At 39.5% G+C, this 20,329-nt stretch overlaps 3 protein-coding genes across 3 annotated transcripts in view; all 3 read right to left on the bottom strand.

Moving 5' to 3' along the window:
- Nucleotides 1-11,620: 11,620 nt before the first annotated feature.
- On the bottom strand, nucleotides 11,621-12,721 carry LOC105201384. The gene has a single exon (XM_011169378.1). It carries the CDS (start codon nucleotides 12,719-12,721, stop codon nucleotides 11,621-11,623), a length of 1,101 nt encoding a protein of 366 aa, XP_011167680.1.
- On the bottom strand, nucleotides 12,718-14,445 carry LOC105201385. Its single transcript, XM_039456482.1, has 2 exons — nucleotides 13,546-14,445; nucleotides 12,718-13,482 (listed from the first exon to the last, which is right to left on the bottom strand). The coding sequence occupies exons 1-2, from the start codon at nucleotides 14,443-14,445 to the stop codon at nucleotides 12,718-12,720; spliced, it is 1,665 nt and encodes a 554-aa protein (XP_039312416.1).
- Nucleotides 14,446-14,484: 39 nt separating this feature from the next.
- Nucleotides 14,485-20,329, bottom strand: part of LOC105199508 — a 6,490-nt gene continuing 645 nt past the window's right edge. The window contains exons 3-4 of the mRNA XM_039456481.1: nucleotides 15,706-16,486; nucleotides 14,485-15,616 (exon numbers count right to left, since the gene is read on the bottom strand). Of these exons, the coding sequence (XP_039312415.1) occupies nucleotides 14,485-15,616; nucleotides 15,706-16,486 (1,913 nt within the window). The remainder of the gene's footprint in view (nucleotides 15,617-15,705; nucleotides 16,487-20,329) is intronic.

The raw sequence follows: 20,329 nt of genomic DNA, 5'->3' as shown, positions 1-20,329 counted from the left end.
ATCTCTTAATCCGGCTTGAATGACCAACACTTCATGTGCGCACTCGATCGTAAATCGCCGCACTTTAATTTTCAAATAGAGGAACAAAAGAGGAAAGAGACAAGAAGACTAGGCGCCGGTACTCGTCTCGCACGAGACGATAAAGATCGTGACGATTACGGGGAGATTGAGATCGGTGAAATAATTGTTTGGAGAATTCACGGGAGTCAAACAGTTCAATATATTTATAGATTATCACAGATACACTGCATGATCACCAAAGTGTTTGAAACTTCGAATACGATACAGTTCCGCGCCACGTGGTAATGGCGTGACCACAGGAATCTCACCACCGTAGATCGCAATGGTGCGCGCCGAGAGATCTCGCCACCGGAGATCTCATGCACAAATCTTACCACGCGTGCGAGCGCGAAGAGCGTGTTTCACAAAATCACGATTGTTCGATTCTGTGTGGTATGACAATGATTTTATTTCAAAAGAATCTTACTTCTCTCTCCATTCAAGTGACTCTACAATTCCAAAAGCTTATGGCCTTCCTAAGGTACATAAAGAGAATTTTCCTTTTAGAATTATTGTCTCCTCGGTAAACACGGCTCTTTATCCGATTGCAAAATTCTTACACAAGATCATCAACAACAGCTTACCCTTTGACTCTAGACAAGTCTATAATAGTTTTGATATCGCGAAGTCTCTATCGGGAATGACAATTAGGGAAGAATATTGTTAATTATCTTTAGATGCGAAATCCCTGTTTATAAATATTCCTCTGGATTTGGCAATGGACAGTATTCGCAAGAGATGGCCGTCAATAGAAAACAATACAAAGATTCCATTTGATGAATTTATATTTGCTCTAAAATTTATATTGTCTTCCACGTTTTTCACTTTTAATGACGTTTTTTACGAACAAACTTTTGGTACACAAATGGGATCGCCTTTATCACCCATTATAGCGAATATTGTGTTGCACGATTTAGAAGAAAAAGCGTTGAAGTCAATAAATCTAGAAATACCGTTCTATTATCGTTATGTCGACGACATTGTTATGGCAGCACCTCTGAACTCACTCAATTTTATCCTCAAGACATTTAACAGTTTTCATAATAGATTACAATTCACCATTGAATTGGAACAGGACCGTAGCCTAAGTTTCTTGGACCTTTCATTAAAAATAACCGACAATACAATCATCATTGATTGGTTCCATAAAAAAACTTTCTCTGGTCGTTATTTATCATTTTTTTCTCACCACCCAATATGCCACAAAATTGGAACAATCTATAATATGGTGGATAGAGCGCTAATGCTATCTCATCTTACTTTCAAACAAAAAAATTTGGAATTAATTATTGGACTACTTCTAAAAAATGGATATCCTCTAGAATTTATTTTCAAATATATTAAAGTAAGAATAAAAAATCTATTCAATACAAAAATGACACCCATCATCACAAATGATCAAGACCAGACAAAAAAAGATGAGAACACAAAAAAATTCATTGTTGTCCCTTACATTCGAAATATCTCTGAAAAAAACAACATCTTTATTAGACAAAAATACATTTACATTTGGCTATAGATGCATAAATAAAATTAACAATTTTATCAAAGTACATAAAGACAAAACGGAGAGAGACTGCAGTAGCAATGTCGTTTATAAGATCTTTTGTAATAATTGCGATGCTACATATGTAGGGCAGACGAAGAGACAGTTGAGGACTAGAGCAAAAGAGCATATTAACAATATAAAACTTGATCCTTCAAAACACTCAGTCATAACAAATCATAGAATATTTTTTGACCATTCCTTCAATTGGAAGGACATAAAAATTCTGGGCACTGAAGAAAATTACCAAAAGAGATTAATTTCGGAAATGATACATATAAAACAACAAACAAACGGACTAAACTCACAGAATGACACAGACCTTCTTCATGATTCCTATTTCTGTTTACTTGACTCGCTTAAAGATAACACGAACATACTGACTCCTGCTCCAACGGTTCTGCCTCACTTGCGCTCTGTCTGTCTCGGTAACAAGACTGTCGACAATGGCGAACGTCCATATAATTTCTGTTCAAATACTCTTTCAAGTAAGCCTTTTAATTGATCTATGACAAAAAAATTTACAATTCATACAAAACAATAACTCCATCGTCAACACACAGAGAACAAGCGTGGCAAATATTACGCTTGAAAAATAAAACTTACATATGAAGCCGTGAGTGATCTCGTGAGTTCTTCATCATGTAAGGAGGAGGGAAAAAAGTTGTTGTTGCTTGGAGGACTCAACATCTGTACACACACACACACACACACACACACACACACGCGCACCCACGCACACACGCACACACACATACACACACACACACACACACACACGCGCGCACAACATTTGATGCATGAGATTACCCGTTCGCCATCAGGAAAAATCACAGACGGTATGCGACATACACACGATAATTTTTAAAAAAAAGACAGTTTAGGGAAAATTGTTATCTGTAGAAATTTAAATCTAAGAGGAAAGAAAATTCTTTTGTAAAGAGATAAACTTTTAACTGTATTAATAGGCTGATAAAGGCTAAGTAAAGCCGAAACGTTCCAATTATTAGCGACTATATTATTGTAATTGTAAATCCTGAATTAAATCAATTTGGCTCGTTAAATTGACCGTTTTAACATTATACTCTGTGTTTATTCACATTACGAGCGTTGCCTTATGCTTTTTATTATTTATATTTTGTGTCTATATGCTTTGTTCTAGCATGAAAATTGTCTGAATGTAGCAGTTTTATTGCGCTTTGATTGTTTGAATAAAGCTTAATTGGTTCGTTAACGCTCTCAAAATTAATTTCTTTTATTAACATTTTTAACCAAATTAACTCTTGAGTAGTTAAAGTAATTGCCATATACTCTGTTTTTGTAGTAGACAAAGAAACCGACTGTTGCCTCTTTGAACGCCATGAAATAGTATTATTTCCCAAAAGAAAAACATAACCACTTGTCGAACACCTTGTTTCTTTGTCTCCTGCCCAATTTGCATCACAAAAACCATGTAATGTCATTGAACTTAAACCGTCAAACTGTAATTGTAAATTCAATGTCCCCTTTAAGTATCTTAAAACTCGTTTTATTGCTGACCAATGTGCTTTACCAGGATTTTCAACAAAAGGTCCTAAGGTTGTTATCGTGCTCCCTAAATCTGGACGTGTAGCTTGATAAAGGTAAATTAAGCTTTCTATTGCTTCTCTATATGGAATATTTTTCATATCCTTCTTCTCAGAAGAATTTTTGGGTGACATTTCTGTTGTGAGTTCTTGATTGATATCAAGAGGTGTCCTCGCTGTGTTACAATCTTGCATATTGAAGCGTCGCAATATCTTTTCTATGTAATCTTTTTGATTTAAATAAATTCTTCCTTTTTCTTTATCATGATGAACATTAATTCCTAGTAGGGGAGATTTAGGCAAAAGGAATCGTTTGTTTTTAAATGGCTATAATTCTATGTTCAAATTATCAAATTTGCAAAATAATTATTCTAAAATGTAGCTTGAAGTCTCCACTTTCTGAAACTGACGTTGAATTTTGCATAAAATTAATTTTAACTACCCTCACTTGACTTTTATGGCGACACCTTTTTTTAGACACTTTGCAAAACACCCGGGCAAAAGGAATCTCCAACTCAGACAAAAGGAATCGCCTAAAAAAATTACTAAAAATTATTAAAAAACGGAAAGGTGAAAAACTTTATTAATCTGACAGATATTGAAAATAAGTAACAAAATTAAACATAGTTTTGAAAAGAACGATTAGGAAAATTACGAAATTAAGGTATCTATTACAATTCTTGGCAGAAATCGCATACATAGAAACCTATGCCGGTATAACTTGTACACGCTTCATAAACCATAAAAAAACCATCTAAAAATGAAAACCAGTAGCCTATATACACTATTAATGCAAGCTAAGGTAACGTGTTAGCGATTCCTTTTGCCCAAAACAACATGCTTTCATTACTTATATAATGATGATATCATCAAGTAATTTATGCAAAATAACTTTGGTATTTTCTGAAACTAGACAAAATTTCCTTTACTTTGATATATTACTTATTTTCGTAGCAGTTATAGTCTTCGAACATTAAGAAACGTAAATTTCGAACATTGATAGCACATAAACACATTGTGTAACATAAATAACGTTCACGCCAAGTTGTTGGAAGTTTTATGGTTGCAAAATATTTCGCATTCGCAGCACTATCGAATGGCAGTGTTACCAACTTCCTGACATTAATAGAAAAATAATTGTTTCGAGTTTTCTTTTTGCCCGAGTGATGCTTTTTGCCCGAGTCTCCGCTACTCTTGAGACTGCTCCCAAGTTTCTCATCTTGAACTTTTCTTCTAATTTTTCAATGATTTGCTTTTTAAGTTTATTATCATTAGTAAACAATAATAAGTCATCAACATAGACAGCTAAATATGTTAAATTATTGTTATCTTTTCTTATATAGAGGCTTTGATCTACATCTGAACGTTCAAACTTTAATTCTTTTAGTTCCTTGTCTAATTTTTTATTCCATGCATTTGCTCCTTGCTTCAAACCATATAATGCCTTCTTTAGCTTACAAACTTTTTCTTCTTCTCCTCTTTGAATAAAACCTTCTAGTTGTTGCATGTATATCTCTTGCATGTATGTCTCTTCTTCTAATTCTCCATTTAAGAAGGCTGTTATCACGTCCAAATGTTCTATATTATAGCCATATTTTGCTGCCACTGTAAATAAACATCTTAATGTAGTAAATCTAACAACTGGACAAAATACATCATTATAGTCAATACCTGCTTCTTGCTCATAGCCTTTAACAACAAGTGCTCTATATCTTTCCACCTTATTTTCAGAGTCTTGTTTTATTTTGAAAACCCATTTTGTTTTGAGAATTTTCTTATCTTTCAGCGGAGTACATAATATCCAGGTTTCATTTTTCAATAAGGCATCATATTCTTCTTTCATTGCATTATTCCAATTTTTGTCCTCTAGAGCTTCTTGTACATTCACTGGTTTTGCTGACTCTTCCATTATCACATTAAAAGTGACATAATCCAACCATCCTTTTGGTTTTCTTATTCGTCCACTTCGCTGAATTTGTACAGACTCTTCATTTTTTAAATTCTCTTTTATGGTATCATTAAGTATTTAATTATTACTTAAAGTTGAAACTTCATTGTCACTTACTTCATTAGTTTCATCATTATTTTCTGAATTATTATCAGCATTATCAATGTTAACTATATTATTGTTTTGTTCTTCTACATTTTCTATTGACTGTACCCCCACTGAAATTATATTTTCATCTAACTTGAAGTTATTACATACTGGTAGCATAATCTTTTCTTTTTCTTTTTTTTTGTATTTTCTCTCTTTCTTCAATTACTTCATTTTCAGAAATCTCTGTTTTCTTTTCTGTTCCTTTTTCTTCTGCCTTTTTGTTTGTATTTGTATCGTCTTCTTCATAAAAGATAACATCTCTACTTTTGAATACTCTTCTTTTTTTTCGATAACCTTTCGTATGCTGTAGATATCCTAAAAATAAACAAGGTTTAGATTTCTCATCCCATTTTCGTTCGGTATTTCTTTCGGTATGTGCGCCAATGCCTTGCATCCAAAAGTTCTCAGATGTGCTAAATTCGGTTTTTGTCCCGTCCATAATTCATAAGGCGTCCGATTATTTAAAATTCTTGATGGTGATCTATTTAATAAATAGACTGCCGTTGAAGATGCTTTGGCCCAAAATTCCTTTGGAAAATTTGCGTCTATCAGCATACAACGTCCTTTTTCAACAACAGACCTATTACTCCTTTCCGCTAGACCGTTCTGTTGTGGAATATAAGGTATTGTTAATTGATGTTGTATTCCTTCTTCTTGTAGAAAAGACACGAAATCTTGATTTATGAACTCCCGTCCGTTATCTGACCTAAGCGCTAATATTTGTTCGCCTGTCTTCTTTTCTACATATTTCTTATATATTTTAAAAGCATCTAACGCTTTAGATTTATTATTTAAGAAATAAATACTCAAATATCTTGAATAATCATCTATAAAAATGATGAAATATTTAGCCCCACTTATTGATTTAGTCTCCATTGGACCACAAATATCTGTGTGTACAATTTGCAACAATTTCGACGCTTTAAATTCTCTTGGATTATCAGTCGCAAAAGATTGTCGAGTTTGCTTTCCTTTAACACAAACTTCGCACGCTTGTTTGCTCGGTTCTTCAAATTCTAATCCGCGCGTATGTTTATCTCTTAATATTTTCATACTAAATCTATTTAAGTGCTAATCTTTTATGCCACTTAATCGAATTAACTAATCTACTTTTATATGCAAATTCTTTTAATTCTACTAATTCTTTTAATTCTACTAATTCTTTCGGTTGTACTAGTTCATAAATATTATTTTTAGCTTTCGCAATCGCAACTACATTATTATGTCTATCTACTATTTCGCACATATCTTTATTAAATTTTACAATAAAATTCTTTTCTGTGATTTTTCTAACAAATAGTAGATTTACTCTTAAATCTGGTACAAAAAGGATGTCACTTACCGATATAAAGTTGGTTCGCCCATTTACCGCTATATTTATCGTACCTTTTCCCTTGACGCTCAAACGCATGTCATCTGCTATTACTACCTCGGCATTGGTTAGAGGTGTCATTGACTCGAACAGCTCCTCCGTGGGCGACATGTGAACTGATGCTGCTGAATCTACGATCCACGATCCTCTTCTTGTTGAACCTTGGTCGGAAAGAAAAGCTGTCGCTGTTGCCAGTGTTGCCAGGAACGTCACCTTGGAGTTCATCTCTCCCTTCTTCTTCTCTCAAACATCTGGCTTCTTTTCATTCTTTTCTTCCTTTTTCTTCTCCATACAGTTGTTAGCTGCATGTCCGGTTTTACCGCAGAATCAACATGTAAATTTCTTCGGTTTAAATCGCTGTTTAGCTCCATGAAAATGACGTTTTGTGTAATACGCCGATACTCCGTCTGTATTTATTGACTTCTGACAAATTGCTTCTTGTAGAAGTTTGGTCTTTATTGAATCTCCACTTATTTGAATACCGGAGCTCTCCAATGCTATTATCATAGGCTGGTATCTTTCTGGTAATCCGGCCAATAAGACAGTCCCAAGCTATTCTTCATTAATTTGAAATTTGATTGACGTTAGTTGTTGAACCGTTGACATAATTTTCGACACATATTTGTCCATTGAACAAAAAGTCTCTAACTTTGTTGTAATTATTTTCCTTAAAAGACCCACCTTTCTCGTCAATCCAGTATCCTCGAATGCTGTTTGAAGATATTTCCATGCTTCTTGCGCAGTATTTGCTTTTAAAATATGCACATAAATTGACTCTTCCACACTGAGAATTATCTTTGCTTTTGTTTTTATAATCTTATCTTCATTGGTCTCCGTTCCTAGAACCGCTTTCCATAGTCCATCTAACTGAAGTAAATTCTCTATTGCTATCTTCCACGTCGAATAGTTTTCTCTTCCCTTTAGCTTGACAATGGAAACATGACCGTGTGATTCTGCCATCTCGATCTCTTAATCTTTTTTAATCTCTTCTTACGAATATCCAATATCCAGATTGGCACTGACACAAACTTCTTATTTTTTACGCTGTTATCCACTAATTTATTTTCTGGTGCTTACTGGGCCCATAACCAATGTTAGCTTTTAATTAAAAATTAGTAGACTTGTACTCAATTCACCAAATTTATTGGAACAATTTTATAAAGTGTGTTAACACAACAAGAGTTAATTACGTAGTAAGGATTATAAAAGTTTTAACAACGGAAATACGCATGCAAAAGAAAGCATTCGTTACTTAGCAATTAAATCTCTTAGCAAATACATTAAGCATACATCTTTTAATTACTCTACGTTCTTAGTAATTCTTCCTACTTCACATACAATCTATACTAATAACTACTTTCAATCTAGATTTCAAATATGCAAATATTCTACAGTAAGAAAGCCTTCTTTGGTCGTAGCTAGGTCTTAGTGCTTATATTTATTTATGTGATTTTATATACTTCTCCGAATTCAACCAGAATGTGCGCCGAATTAATTTTCGGTCATAACACAGCATGTCGAATAAGAATTAGTAATATCATTATTTATATTAAATTAATTAATTTAATATAATACTTGATGCTGATTTGCATCTATATACCCATTCCCCCCTGAAAAAACTGTAAAAAATTTATTGCAAAAAATAACACCCCACCCAGGGTTCGAACCTGGCACCTCCGGAATCTCCGGTCCCGGTGTCTTATCACCTTGACCATTGGGGCACAGTGATAAATTTCTTACAGCTTTTTCAGGGGGGAATGGGTATATAGATGCAAATCAGTATCAAGTACTATATTAAATTAATTAATTTAATATAAATATGGATATTACTAATTCTTATTCGACATGCTGTGTTATGATCAAAAATTAATTCGGCGCACATTCTGGTTGAATTCGGAGAAGTATATAAAATCACATAAATAAATTTAAGCATTAAGATCTAGCTACGATCGAAGAAGGCTTTCTTACTATTATTGTGTTGTTACACTATCAGTCCAATAACATATTTGTAATGTAATGCTTAAGTGTTTTCTAAGACAATAAAAATAAATAAATGAAGAATAATAAAAGTAAGTTTACATAAAAATTTTAAAAAGTACATAAAAAAATGTTGAAAAACTTTTCACCATAGTTACAAAATTCTTCTCAGAATTTTCCATATAATTTGTCACACTTTCTATGTAAATTTCCAAATTTTTCATTTCTACATTATTTTAAAACTTTAGAAATTTTTACAAATCTTTTTATATACAAATCTTAAAATATTTTTTAATTTACATCTAAAAAATTTCTGAGAAAAGATATATATTTTTTAAATATTATTAAAAAGGATTCTAATTTATTTAAAAATTTTGTGAAAAATTTTTACGATGCAGGATATTCTTCAATATATGCATAAAATAAAAAATCGTATACAAATTATGATTATTATAAATATACAACGGCTATGTGTACTAACGACGTATATGCACATGTTTTTCTACAAAAAAAGCATTCATAATCTACCGATCAAATCGGTCTGTACGTGGTTAAAAAGCGACAACACTATTGGGAAATTCGATCTGTCACTACGCTACCTAGCGGGAGAATTAGCGCGAGTAGGTAGCTCTGTCCGTGTTTATATAGCAATCAGCCGAATTTAAATACAAATTGCAATATAGAATAAGTTATGGAGTTTTCACCGCGAAAAAATAAAAGCAATATTTTTTGTTGTGTCTTTGGATGCACTAGTCAAGCTCGCAGAAATGACACTGTTAGATTTTTTTCATTTTCCGAAAGAAGGCAAAAATCTCGTTAAATTCATAAATAAGTTTAATACAGAGAAAGCAATTGATCGTCGAACAGCGTGGATTAAAATATTAAAAATGGGAAAAAAGGTTTCTGCTTCTATGAGAGTGTGCTCTCTTCATTTTACAAAAGAAGACTTCATACCATCACGTAAATATCATTATAATTAAAAATAAATATAGGTTAGCAGGCCTATATCAGTGGCAGCGATTCTAGTGCTGAATAATAATTTTTAAATTTTCTAGCTTATGCGAACTGCAATCTGCATTTTTGTCAGACTTGAAACACAGTTATTGCATATAGGTAGAATATTTTTAATAGTTTAATATTAAGAAGCATCAAAATCCCCTCTCCTTTGACATAACCTATGTTTGTTTTAAATTTTGTTAGTCCGAGTTTGACTTATTATAGATTCTTATAATTATTATTTATTTTTGTAACGTTATTCCTTAATTCTTTAAATTATAAAAAATACTAACAAGGAAACACAGGGAAGAGTCCGCCTCAGATTAAAACGAGTTTTTAATATGTTGTAGTACAGATAAAAATAAGGGACACGTATTTTTTTATACGTGCCCATACGAACTTTAAGGGGGTAAAACACTTGGGGGGCTCCGGAAGTATGCTGCACGCGTTCCCGGAGCCCCCCAGTCATGGACCAGGGCAGGATACCCGGAGAGCTTTTAGTGGGTATGTCCCCGCCGACACGTCGTCGGCGGGGAAGAGCCCCATATAACCACCAAGCCTCCCCCGGGGCCTGCGGTAACGCATTTCCTCTCCGTAAACAAAAAAAAAGGGGGGAGGGTAAAACACCCCTTTGAAGAAAATCGGTTTTTTTCTTTCAAAGCGTATGCCGTCGAAACTATAAGAGATAGAAAAAAATGTTTCAAATGAAAGTTGAATGGCTCGAAGAGTAATTTATAACAGCGAAAAAAAAAATTTTTTTTTAAATTTTTTGTAAACTTTCCCCCACCACTTATTTATTTTTTTTTTAATTTTTATTTTTTTCATAAGCAAAATAAAGCTTATTTTATTACAAATTCAACGGTATATGATAAAGTTACGATACAACATTCCCATTTTCCAAAAATAATTAAAAACCTCTCTATACGCACGGTACGCGCACCCGTCCGCGCGTTCGTGCGCTACGAAAGTGACTCCCTCCGATTTCGACGTGCCTTTAATATATTGTACAGATTAAAATAAGGGACACGTATTTCTTACACGTGTCCTAATACACTTTTAAGGGTGAAACACCCCTTTGAAGAAAATCGGGTTTTTTCTTTCGAAGCGTGTATCGTCGAAACTATAAGAGATAAAGAAAAATGTTCTCAATGAAAGTTGAATGCATGTTTTTCTCGCATAAGATGACAAAAACATTTCGAAGACAGTTTGTGTCTAACATGAAAACGCAGACATTGAGAAAAACATTTACTACAAAATAAAACGACACTACACTAAAGAATAACAACAATTACGGTGTTGTAAGACATTAATTTCTTGTTTAGAAAATAATATGTTGTGCGCGAGTGGAGTTGTAGGGAGAGCGAGTGGCGGTGAATAAGGAAGAGCGGCGGGAGAAGACAACACCGTAGGCTCAAAATAAAGCGTCGTGTTAAGAACTGAGTTATTTTTATTTTTGCACTCCCTAATAGTGTAACAGTATAACGAGTCAAGAACGTTAACCAAAATTTTGACCGGGAGACGAATGCCGATTTGAACAAGTACGCGTCGATTAGATGTCAGCTCTAAGTTACCTCGGAATGCGACTGACTGCGCGCGCGATAGTTGTGCCTTATATAAGCAACGATCCCCCTCAAAAGATCCCGGCAGGAATTCGGTAAATATGTGACGGTCACCGATTTCCGTAGATCTCTCGAGAAGGCTCGCTGTTATTGTTTGCCGAAAATGGAATGTGGCTACTTGGCAACAGCATATATTTCCCGCTCGCGAACAACGTTTCGCCGCGCGAGCGGGAAGAACGCGGCCACGCGTTATAAGCGTGATGCTCTGGAATTCTGATGGTCTCGAACATCCCGCCCGCCTCGCCCGAGCCAGGGCGATCGGCCCAGGCTGAGGTTCCCCTGGAACTTTTTTAACAAGCACAAGCAAGAAATCTGACATCACAAATAAATTCATTGAGTGATCGATACTCGCAGCAACTAAACGCGATGAAAAGACCGCCCCCGGCGCTAGTCAGGCGGCACCCCGCTCTGCTCGCTCTCGCAAACCGGCAACAATATAAGTTTGACGACTGGTCGCGTAAACTCCGACGCCGCCGCCCGGACAGTGACGACGCGGATCTGCCCGTCCTCCCCCTTATGTACTCGCATAATGCGGGCGAGTGGCCAGCGCGACGGCGGAGTATTCTCATTTCTAATGAGGCACAGACGTCCCACGCGAAAATCCGCAGCCTCCCTCCGCCACTTCGGTCTATGGATGAGAGAGTGAAGATACTCGCGGGACCACCGCTCCCAGAAATGGTCCCGCATCTGCTGCAGAAGTTGCCAACGAGTCAGGCGATTAGCGGGCAACTCCAGCAACGAAGGCTCAGGCACGGCCGTCAGCGGAGATCCCACCAGGAAATGACCCGGAGTGAGGGCGGCTAGGTCATCAGGATCGTCGGACAACGCCTGAAGCGGTCGCGAATTCAAACAGGCTTCCACCTGGGCGAGGAGGGTGCTCATTTCCTTGAACGTTAGGGTCGCGTCACCCAACACTCGCCGCAGGTGGTGCTTCAAGGACTTTACGGCGGCCTCCCAAATTCCGCCAAAATGAGGCGCCGACGGAGGATTGAACTGCCACTTAATACGATCGCCGGCAAGCTGTCCGACGATCCGATGCAACTCAGGGCTACCAGGGGCGAAGAAACTCCGCAACTGCGCGTCGGCGCCGACGAAGTTGGTTCCGCAATCGCTCCGGAGGGTTCGACAGAGACCACGGCGCGACACGAATCGACGCAAGGCCGCCAGAAAAGCGTCGGCAGTGTAGTCGGACACCGCTTCTAGGTGCACGGCACGGGTAGACAGGCAGACGAAGACCGCGATGAATCCTTTGTAGGCCCGCTGGCCTCGTCCTTTGGTTGTTCGCAGCTGAATTGGGCCGGCGTAGTCAACGCCGGTGTCGAGGAAGGGCCTCCCCGCTGTTACTCTCTCCCGTGGAAGTCTGCCCATTAGCTGCTGGGGAATGGTCGCCCGCCATCGAGTGCAAACCACGCAACGGTGCAGCCACTTCTTCACCACCGCGCGTTCACGAGGAATCCAGTATCGTTGACGAACCATCCCCAGGGTCATCTAAACGCCGCCGTGCAACGTGCGTCGGTGGCAGTCCTCCACCACCAGCCGGGCAAAATGAGAGCCCCAGGCAGCAGCGCTGGATGTCGCTCGTCATAAGCGAGAAGCGCGTGCTTGAGGCGACCTCCCACGCGCAGTAGACCCTGATGATCTAAAAGGGGGGTAAATCGGGCAAGAGAGCTGGACGCCGGCAGAGGCTGACCCCGCCGCACGACTCCCAGCTCCAACCGGTAGTGGTCAGCCTGGACTTGTCGAATCCAAGCTAACCTCGTCTCCTCCAGCTCGTCCGTCAGTAGCTCGCCCCCATATCGACCCCGGCCGTCCTCCACGGCCGCGGGCGTAGCAGTCGGTCTAAGACGAAGCCAGCGTCGGCACCACGATGTCACTCTCAGCAGACGATTGAGGCTCGAAAAGCGCAAGAGCTCAGCAGGCTCTTCCACGCTGACGGGCGTGGTCCTGGCCGCTCGCGCGTGAACTCTCTCCTCCGGCCAGCCGTCACGGGGAGCCCCTCGGTCAGCCTCAGGCCAGGACGTCGACTCCGCCCGGAGCCAATGCGGACCCCGCCACCAGAGCGGGTGTGGCACCAGCTCTCCCGGCGCAAGTCCGCGGGAAGCGCAGTCAGCTGGATTATCCGGGCCAGGCACATGATGCCACTGAGCGTCAGAGACCCTGGTCTGAATTTCGGCAACGCGGTTTGCCAGAAAGGTCTTCCACCGTGTCGGGTGGCCGCGTATCCAGCCCAGGGCAACCGTTGAGTCCGACTACAGGTGCATCGCCGCCCGATCAAGACCGAGAGTGGCGCGAACGTGTGACGCCAGTCTTGCCAGGAGGGTAGCGGCGCACAACTCCAGCCTAGGTAGCGTCACCGGTTTTATGGGCGCGACCTTAGTCCTGGCTGCAACGAGGCAGGTTCTCCAGGACGCACCGGAGCTAGTCCGCAAGTAGATGACGGCGGCATAGGCGCGCTCCGAGGCGTCGGCAAACCCATGGAGCTCCGCGTCGCCGATCGACAAACCCGCATCCAATCGTCGCGGAACCCGCACACTCCGTAGAAGGGGGAGTCCCGCCTCGTACTCGCGCCACATTTGTCTCTCAGCCTCGTCGAGAGGGTCGTCCCAGCCAAGACTCATCAGCCAAGTCGACTGGAAGGCAATCTTAGCCCGTACCACAACCGGCGCCAGCCAACCTAAAGGATCAAACAGCCGGGCTGTCAAGGACAGCACCGACCTCTTAGTCACGTCGGTCAAAGAGATCGCCGGAATGGCGAATGAAAATTCGTCAGAGGCGGGATGCCACTGCAAGCCCAAGGTCCCGTGCGTCTCGGGCGGTCCCCAATCCCGCAGCGCCTGCTGCATGCGGTGCTCCGCCGGAACGTCCCGCAAGATTCGCGACTCGTTAGCTGACCACTTGCGCAGGGGAAAGCCGCCCGCCATGCGCATGTCGGTCAGCTGTTGTCGCAACTCCAGCGCCTCCTCCAGGCTTGAGGCGCCTGTCAGAACGTCGTCCATGTAAACGTCCCGGCGTAGAGCACGAGCGGCTAACGGATAGGTGTCCGCTTCATCGTCGGCCAGCTGGAGAGTGCGCATAGCCAGGAACGGTGCACAGGCTAAACCGTATGTCACGGTGTTAAGGCGGAACTCCGCCACCTCATCCCGGATGCTATACCGCCAAAGGACGCGCTGGAGGTCCCGGTCCTCAGGGTGGACCAGAATTTGGCGATACATCTTTTCTACGTCCGTAGCCAGGACATAGCGATGCAATCGTCAGCGTAGTAGAATGTCGACAAGCGGAGGCAACAGATTCGGGCCCACTAGGAGGCTCCGATTCAGCGACTCTCCGGAGGAAACCGTCGTAGAGCCATTGAACACCACGCGCAGCTTAGTGGTCGAGCTGGCCTCACGCAGTACACCATGATGAGGTAAATAGCTCACTCGGGTTCCCGTCGCGGCGTCCGAGCGAACCATATGTTCGAGTTCCTCGTACGTCCGCATGAAGTCGAGGTACAGCTCGCGCAGTCGGTCATCGCGAGTGAACCTCTTCTCCGTCCCTGTAAGGGCGCGCAAGGCAGCGCGCCTGGTAGCCGCTAAGTCAGGCAGCGGATTGACCACCGGGAGACGAACGACGTAGCGGCCGTCGTCCTGTCGGCGGTGTGAATGACTGAACAAGTCCTCACACTCCTGTTCAGACGAAGTAAGAGGCGCCGGTCCCACCGAGAGCTCCTCCTGCTGCCAGAATCCTCTCACCAACGAAGTGAGATCGTCCTCAACACGACAATGCAAGGCCAGAGCACGTGAAGGAGTCTCCGCCGCGCTGACGGGCCCCACCAGAAGCCAGCCCAGTGATGTCCGCTGCGCCGCAGGCTGGCCTGGTCCGCCCCTCCGCAGGCCGGTCCGGAGGATGGTGGCATACACGTTTGCGCTCAAGAGGAGGTCCACTGGGTCCGCCCTCAGGAAGTCCGGGTCAGCGAGAGTTAGGCCCGCCAGATGGGACCATCCTGAAACGTTAACCCGCATATCGCTCTCGTAGAGCGGCAGGCGAGGGAATATCAGTGCCGACACAACAATCGGGGAGCCCTCTCGACGATGCGAGACGCGCAAGTCGATCTGCCCGCGTGCAACACCCGTCTGGACGCCACCGACTCCGAACACCGCCACGGAAGCCTGTGAGCGAGGCAATCGGAGTCGCTGTGCCAGCGACTCCGTCACCAGCGATGACTCCGCTCCAGGATCGATTAGAGCCCGCGTAAAGTGATCAACACCGTGCCGGTCGGTTACGCGGACGCGTGCGGTCATCATCAGCGTAGCGACAGCCGCCGCCGGTCTCGGCGTCGTAGCGTGCACCGTGACCGCTGCGACGGCAACAAAGGCGTCATGCAACGTCGAGTGGTGACGCTCACTGCACGATAAACATGTTTTTTGCGATGGGCATTCGGCCAACTTATGCCTTCCGAGGCAGTTCAAGCACAATTACTCGCCTCCACGTACTGCCTGCGCTCCGCCACCGACTTCCCGAGATACTTCTCGCACTGTCGCACGTAATGCTCACTATTGCAGAGAAAGCAGCGGCCTCGCTGACTTTCCTGCTTACGGACTTGCAACGCGGCCCTCGATCGGGCAGAACTTGAGCAAGCCTTGGACGGGCTAGCCTCGTTTTTCGCGGGTGCGAGCGACTCGAGTGTACGCATCCGTTGGCTGACGAAAACGAGTAACTCATCGAGAGACGGTGGTTCCGTCGTCCGGCTAAGCTGTGTTTCCCACTCGCGTCGCGATACCGTGTCAAGAAGCTCAGTGATTAACTGTACGCAAAGATCGTCACTCCGCGCTAAATGTCGACCGATCCCTTCCAATGAGCCTAAGGTGGTCTGCACGCAATGATAAATTTTGCGCAACTCGGCAGCAGACTCACCTTTCATCTTGGTCAATGACAGCAACCTGGAGATGTAGGACCGCACCAGGAGTCTCCTGTTCTCATAATGATCGACCAAAGCACGCCAGGTACGCTCAAAGTTCGCTTCCGTTGTCGGCAGTTGTCGAGTCACTTGTTCCGCTTCCCCCTTCAAGCTCGTCTTCAAGTAGTGCAATTTCTCCACCGACGTAGCGGACGGATTGCGTACCACCAGAGAAGTAAAGAGGTCGCGAAAAGCTGGCCAGTCTTCATAACGCCCAGAAAACTGAGGTATGGAGATGCGAGGTAACTTCGTAGCGACGGGAGCAGCCACCGCGACGGCGGGAGCAGCGGCTGCGACGGCGGCAGCGGGCGAGGCGACTGCCGAATTGCCCGCTCCAATTATCGCACGTACGTCGTCCACGAAATGACCCAAAGTGCACGCGCCAGTAGCGTGGTTATGCATATTTCTACACTAATCGAATTTAATAAACACATTAATTGAATTGTATAAATGCAGTATAAAATAAAAGATGAAATATATAACTAATTTTTTAATTAGTTTTATGTTAGTTCTCTTGTTGCTAGTGGATGAGCTGGCGTTAGATAGTGAAGGTATGGAATGTGTGAGTAATAATTTTTTGTAATCCAAGTCTCCTTATTTATAAAATGTTGAAGAGAATAAATATTCTAGTTGAATCATGTAGACCAGTAAATAAATGTTTAACTTATATTAATTACATATTATTTTCTAAACAAGAAATTAATGTCTTACAACACCGTAATTGTTGTTATTCTTTAGTGTAGTGTCGTTTTATTTTGTAGTAAATGTTTCTCTCAATGTCTGCGTTTTCATGTTAGACACAAACTGTTCTCGAAATGTTTTTGTCATCTTATGCGAGAAAAACATGCATTCAACTTTCATTGAGAACATTTTTCTTTATCTCTTATAGTTTCGACGATACACGCTTCGAAAGAAAAAACCCGATTTTCTTCAAAGGGGTGTTTCACCCTTAAAAGTGTATTAGGACACGTGTAAAAAATACGTGTCCCTTATTTTAATCTGTATTATCTTTATTATCTGTATATATCTGTATAACATATTAAAGGCACGTCGAAATCGGAGGGAGTCACTTCCGTAGCGCACGAACGCGCGGATGGGTGCGCGTACCGTGCGTATAGAGAGGTTTTTAATTATTTTTGGAAAATAAGAATGTTGTATCGTAACTTTATCATATACTGTTGAATTCGTAATAAAATAAGCTTTATTTTGCTTATAAAAGAAATAAAAATTTTGAAAAATAATAGGTAAGTGGTGGGGGAAAGTATTAAAAAGAATTAAAAAAAAAATTTTTTTTTCCGCTGTTATAAATTACTCTTTAAGCCATTCAACTTTTATTTAAAACATTTTTTTCTATCTCTTATAGTTTCTACGGCATACGCTTCGAAAAAAAAACCGATTTTCTTCAAAGGGGTATTTCACCCCCTTAAAGTGCGTATGGGCACGTATAAAAAAACACGTGTTCCTTATTTTTATCTGTACTACAACATATTAAAAACTCGTTTTAATCTGAGGCGGACACTTCCCTGTGTTTCCTTGTAAGTTCTGTCACATTTTTTAGAAGGTAAAAATCATATACGTCATTTAAAGAAAACAAGCATTCCATCGCTTTATTTACCAATTGGATCAACGAGAAAAGTTAGTCCGCAAAGAAAAATTCAAGCAAAATGCAGAGAAGAAAGATGGCATAAAAGATCTTGTGTAAAACAATTATCAGTAGAAAATGTTTGTGATGTACCTGAAAAAGAAATTGCAATGTAAACTACTGTTTCTGATAAAACAACTGATCAAAATGTAATTGAAAAAGCATTGCCTGCAATTAGAATAATTGATGAACATGGATGTCTTGCCGAAGTTGTGGAAGAAAATGTCAAAACTTCCTTAACAAATAAGGATATAGGAATACAAGTTCAAAGTGATAATATTTTTGTAAAATTTTCAAGTATTATTATTTCTGATACTAAATTAAGTACATTAACTGGCATTTATAGTTTTAGTTTGCTCAATACAATTGAAACTCTTGTAAAAACTACATACAAGGAAACACCTACTACAAATACAAAAACGAATATACGAGAAACAATAATAATGACTTTTATGAAATTGAAACAAAATATGTCTTATGCTTTGCTATCAATTTTATTTAAATGCAAACCAAACACTTGCAAAGAAAAAATATTTCAAATGCTTGACATTTTATATATTTGTTTAAAGCCAGCTATTTTGTGGCCAAACAAAGACAATATTTTAAAGAATATTCCGCTATGTTTTATGGGGTTCGAAGATGTTAGAGTCGTAGTTGATTGTACTGAAATTAAAATTCAAAAGCCAAAGGATTTATGTTGTCAGATTGCAACTTTTTCGCGTTACAAAAGTAATTACACAATTAAATTTATGACTGGTGTAACACCAGCTGGTTTAATTTCATTTGTGAGCAAATGTTATGGAGGACGTGCTTCTAACAAGGCAATTTTCGAGCAAAGTAAAATCATACAGAAATTAAATAAAAAAGACCCAATCATGACAGATAAAGGATTTTCAATTGACGATATTTGTAAATTAAATGATATAAAACTTATTAGACCTCTTTTTCTAATAGATAAAAAACAATTTTCAAAAACAGATGCAATATTAACCCGTAATATTGCCACAGCACGAGTGCATATTGAAAGAAGCAATCAAAGGTTAAAAACTTTCCAAGTCTTAGGATCTACAATGCCTGCGTGTCTTATAAGTAAAGCTGATGAAATTTTCAATATTATTTGTGCTGTTGTAAATTTGAGTGCTCCAATAATTAAAGATGATAAATTTTGTTCACAACACAAAGCAAAATAAAAATATAGTATCTTAACCTTTGGTAGTAGTTATTATATAAAATATTTTATACACTTTATATTATGTATGTATTTTGAAATTATAACATTTTCATAAACTTTTTCTTATAAACTTTATAACATTTTTATAAAAAGAAAATAGAAAAGTTGAAATCTGTCTAATCTTCTTCTCTTTTCTTTTCACATATGAAGTGTATCATCTTATCGAAATAAATCTTTTTTAATGACCACAATATATCTTTGGCGTATTCCTCATCAAAGCTAATTGATAATGTTATTAAATTATTGTCAAATGGAGTATAAATTATAAAATAAGTTGACTGCAAATTCAAAATTGCTATGCTTATTTGAATTTGTGCATAATATGCATGACGCTGTTTTAAAGTCAATTGATCATTTTTTCTTTCGAGCCGTTTAATAGTATTGATCACTTCACTCATTCTTTTTTTTCTACCTTCGTAAGGGCATTTTATTTCAATCAATTTAAATGGTTTATTATTTAAAAATAATATTCCATCAGGTGAACATGCAAGCCACTGATTTTCTTTGGAAACAATAAGACCGCACTCTACTACTTTCGATGAAATTAAATCTTCATAAATTCCGTGCTATTGGTTCATATTCCAAATCGTGTTTAGTATAACAATTACTAAATTGTTTTCCATAAAAATAATCTAATGATTTCTTTTTCCAATCAGGATTTTTGTTTTTTCCATACGTAAATGAAGTATATGCATTACTTGAAGTTATTCGAAATTGTCTTTTGTTTAGCCATACTGAATAAAGTTCTCTGCTCTCAGTGCAAATAGCATACACATCCCTTTGCATGTGATTAAATAATTTTTCACAGCACTTTTGAAGCGGCTTAACAGCAACTTTATTTAAATTTTAAAGAAACTCAGAAGACTTCTGATTATCAAAAATGGTTTCAATTTGTTCAGGATTGCTTGCTACAATATTTTTATTGAAATCTTGAAACGAGTTTGTGTCTTCCAAATCTACAATAAAACAATCCAAGGAAGGAAAATAATACATTTCAGATAAAAAGATTTGAACGTTAATTTCTTTTAATTAATTATTGTCGTTGTCATTGAGTTAGATAATAGTTTCTTTAATATGATTTTATGTATATAAATTAATTGATGTATTAATTAGCGTTAATAAAAAAATGTAAAAAATGTAAAGTATAAACATATGAATATTTAATGTATAAAAATGTACAAGATTCCAATGCCTTGATAATATATATGTATATAATAGTCATTGATGAGTTAACTACCGCTAACCAAAAATAGCATGAGTATAAAATGTTTATCAAAATTACATGTG

This window comes from Solenopsis invicta, chromosome 13 (genome assembly GCF_016802725.1).
Source record: "Solenopsis invicta isolate M01_SB chromosome 13, UNIL_Sinv_3.0, whole genome shotgun sequence".
In the NCBI taxonomy this organism is placed as follows: Eukaryota; Metazoa; Arthropoda; class Insecta; order Hymenoptera; family Formicidae; genus Solenopsis; species Solenopsis invicta.
Note: the sequence above shows the minus strand (reverse complement) of the source record. Positions and strands in the feature narration are given on the sequence as shown.

Bases quoted from the DNA above. Each gene is read 5' to 3' on its own strand.
- LOC105201384 (XM_011169378.1), bottom strand. From the start codon at position 12,721: ATGACCCTGGGGATGGTTCGTCAACGATACTGGATTCCTCGTGAACGC.
- LOC105201385 (XM_039456482.1), bottom strand. From the start codon at position 14,445: ATGTATCGCCAAATTCTGGTCCACCCTGAGGACCGGGACCTCCAGCGC. The intron at 13,483-13,545 runs GCAAGACTGGCG...ATGCACCTGTAG, and splicing joins TGTGCGCCGCTACCCTCCTG to TCGGACTCAACGGTTGCCCT.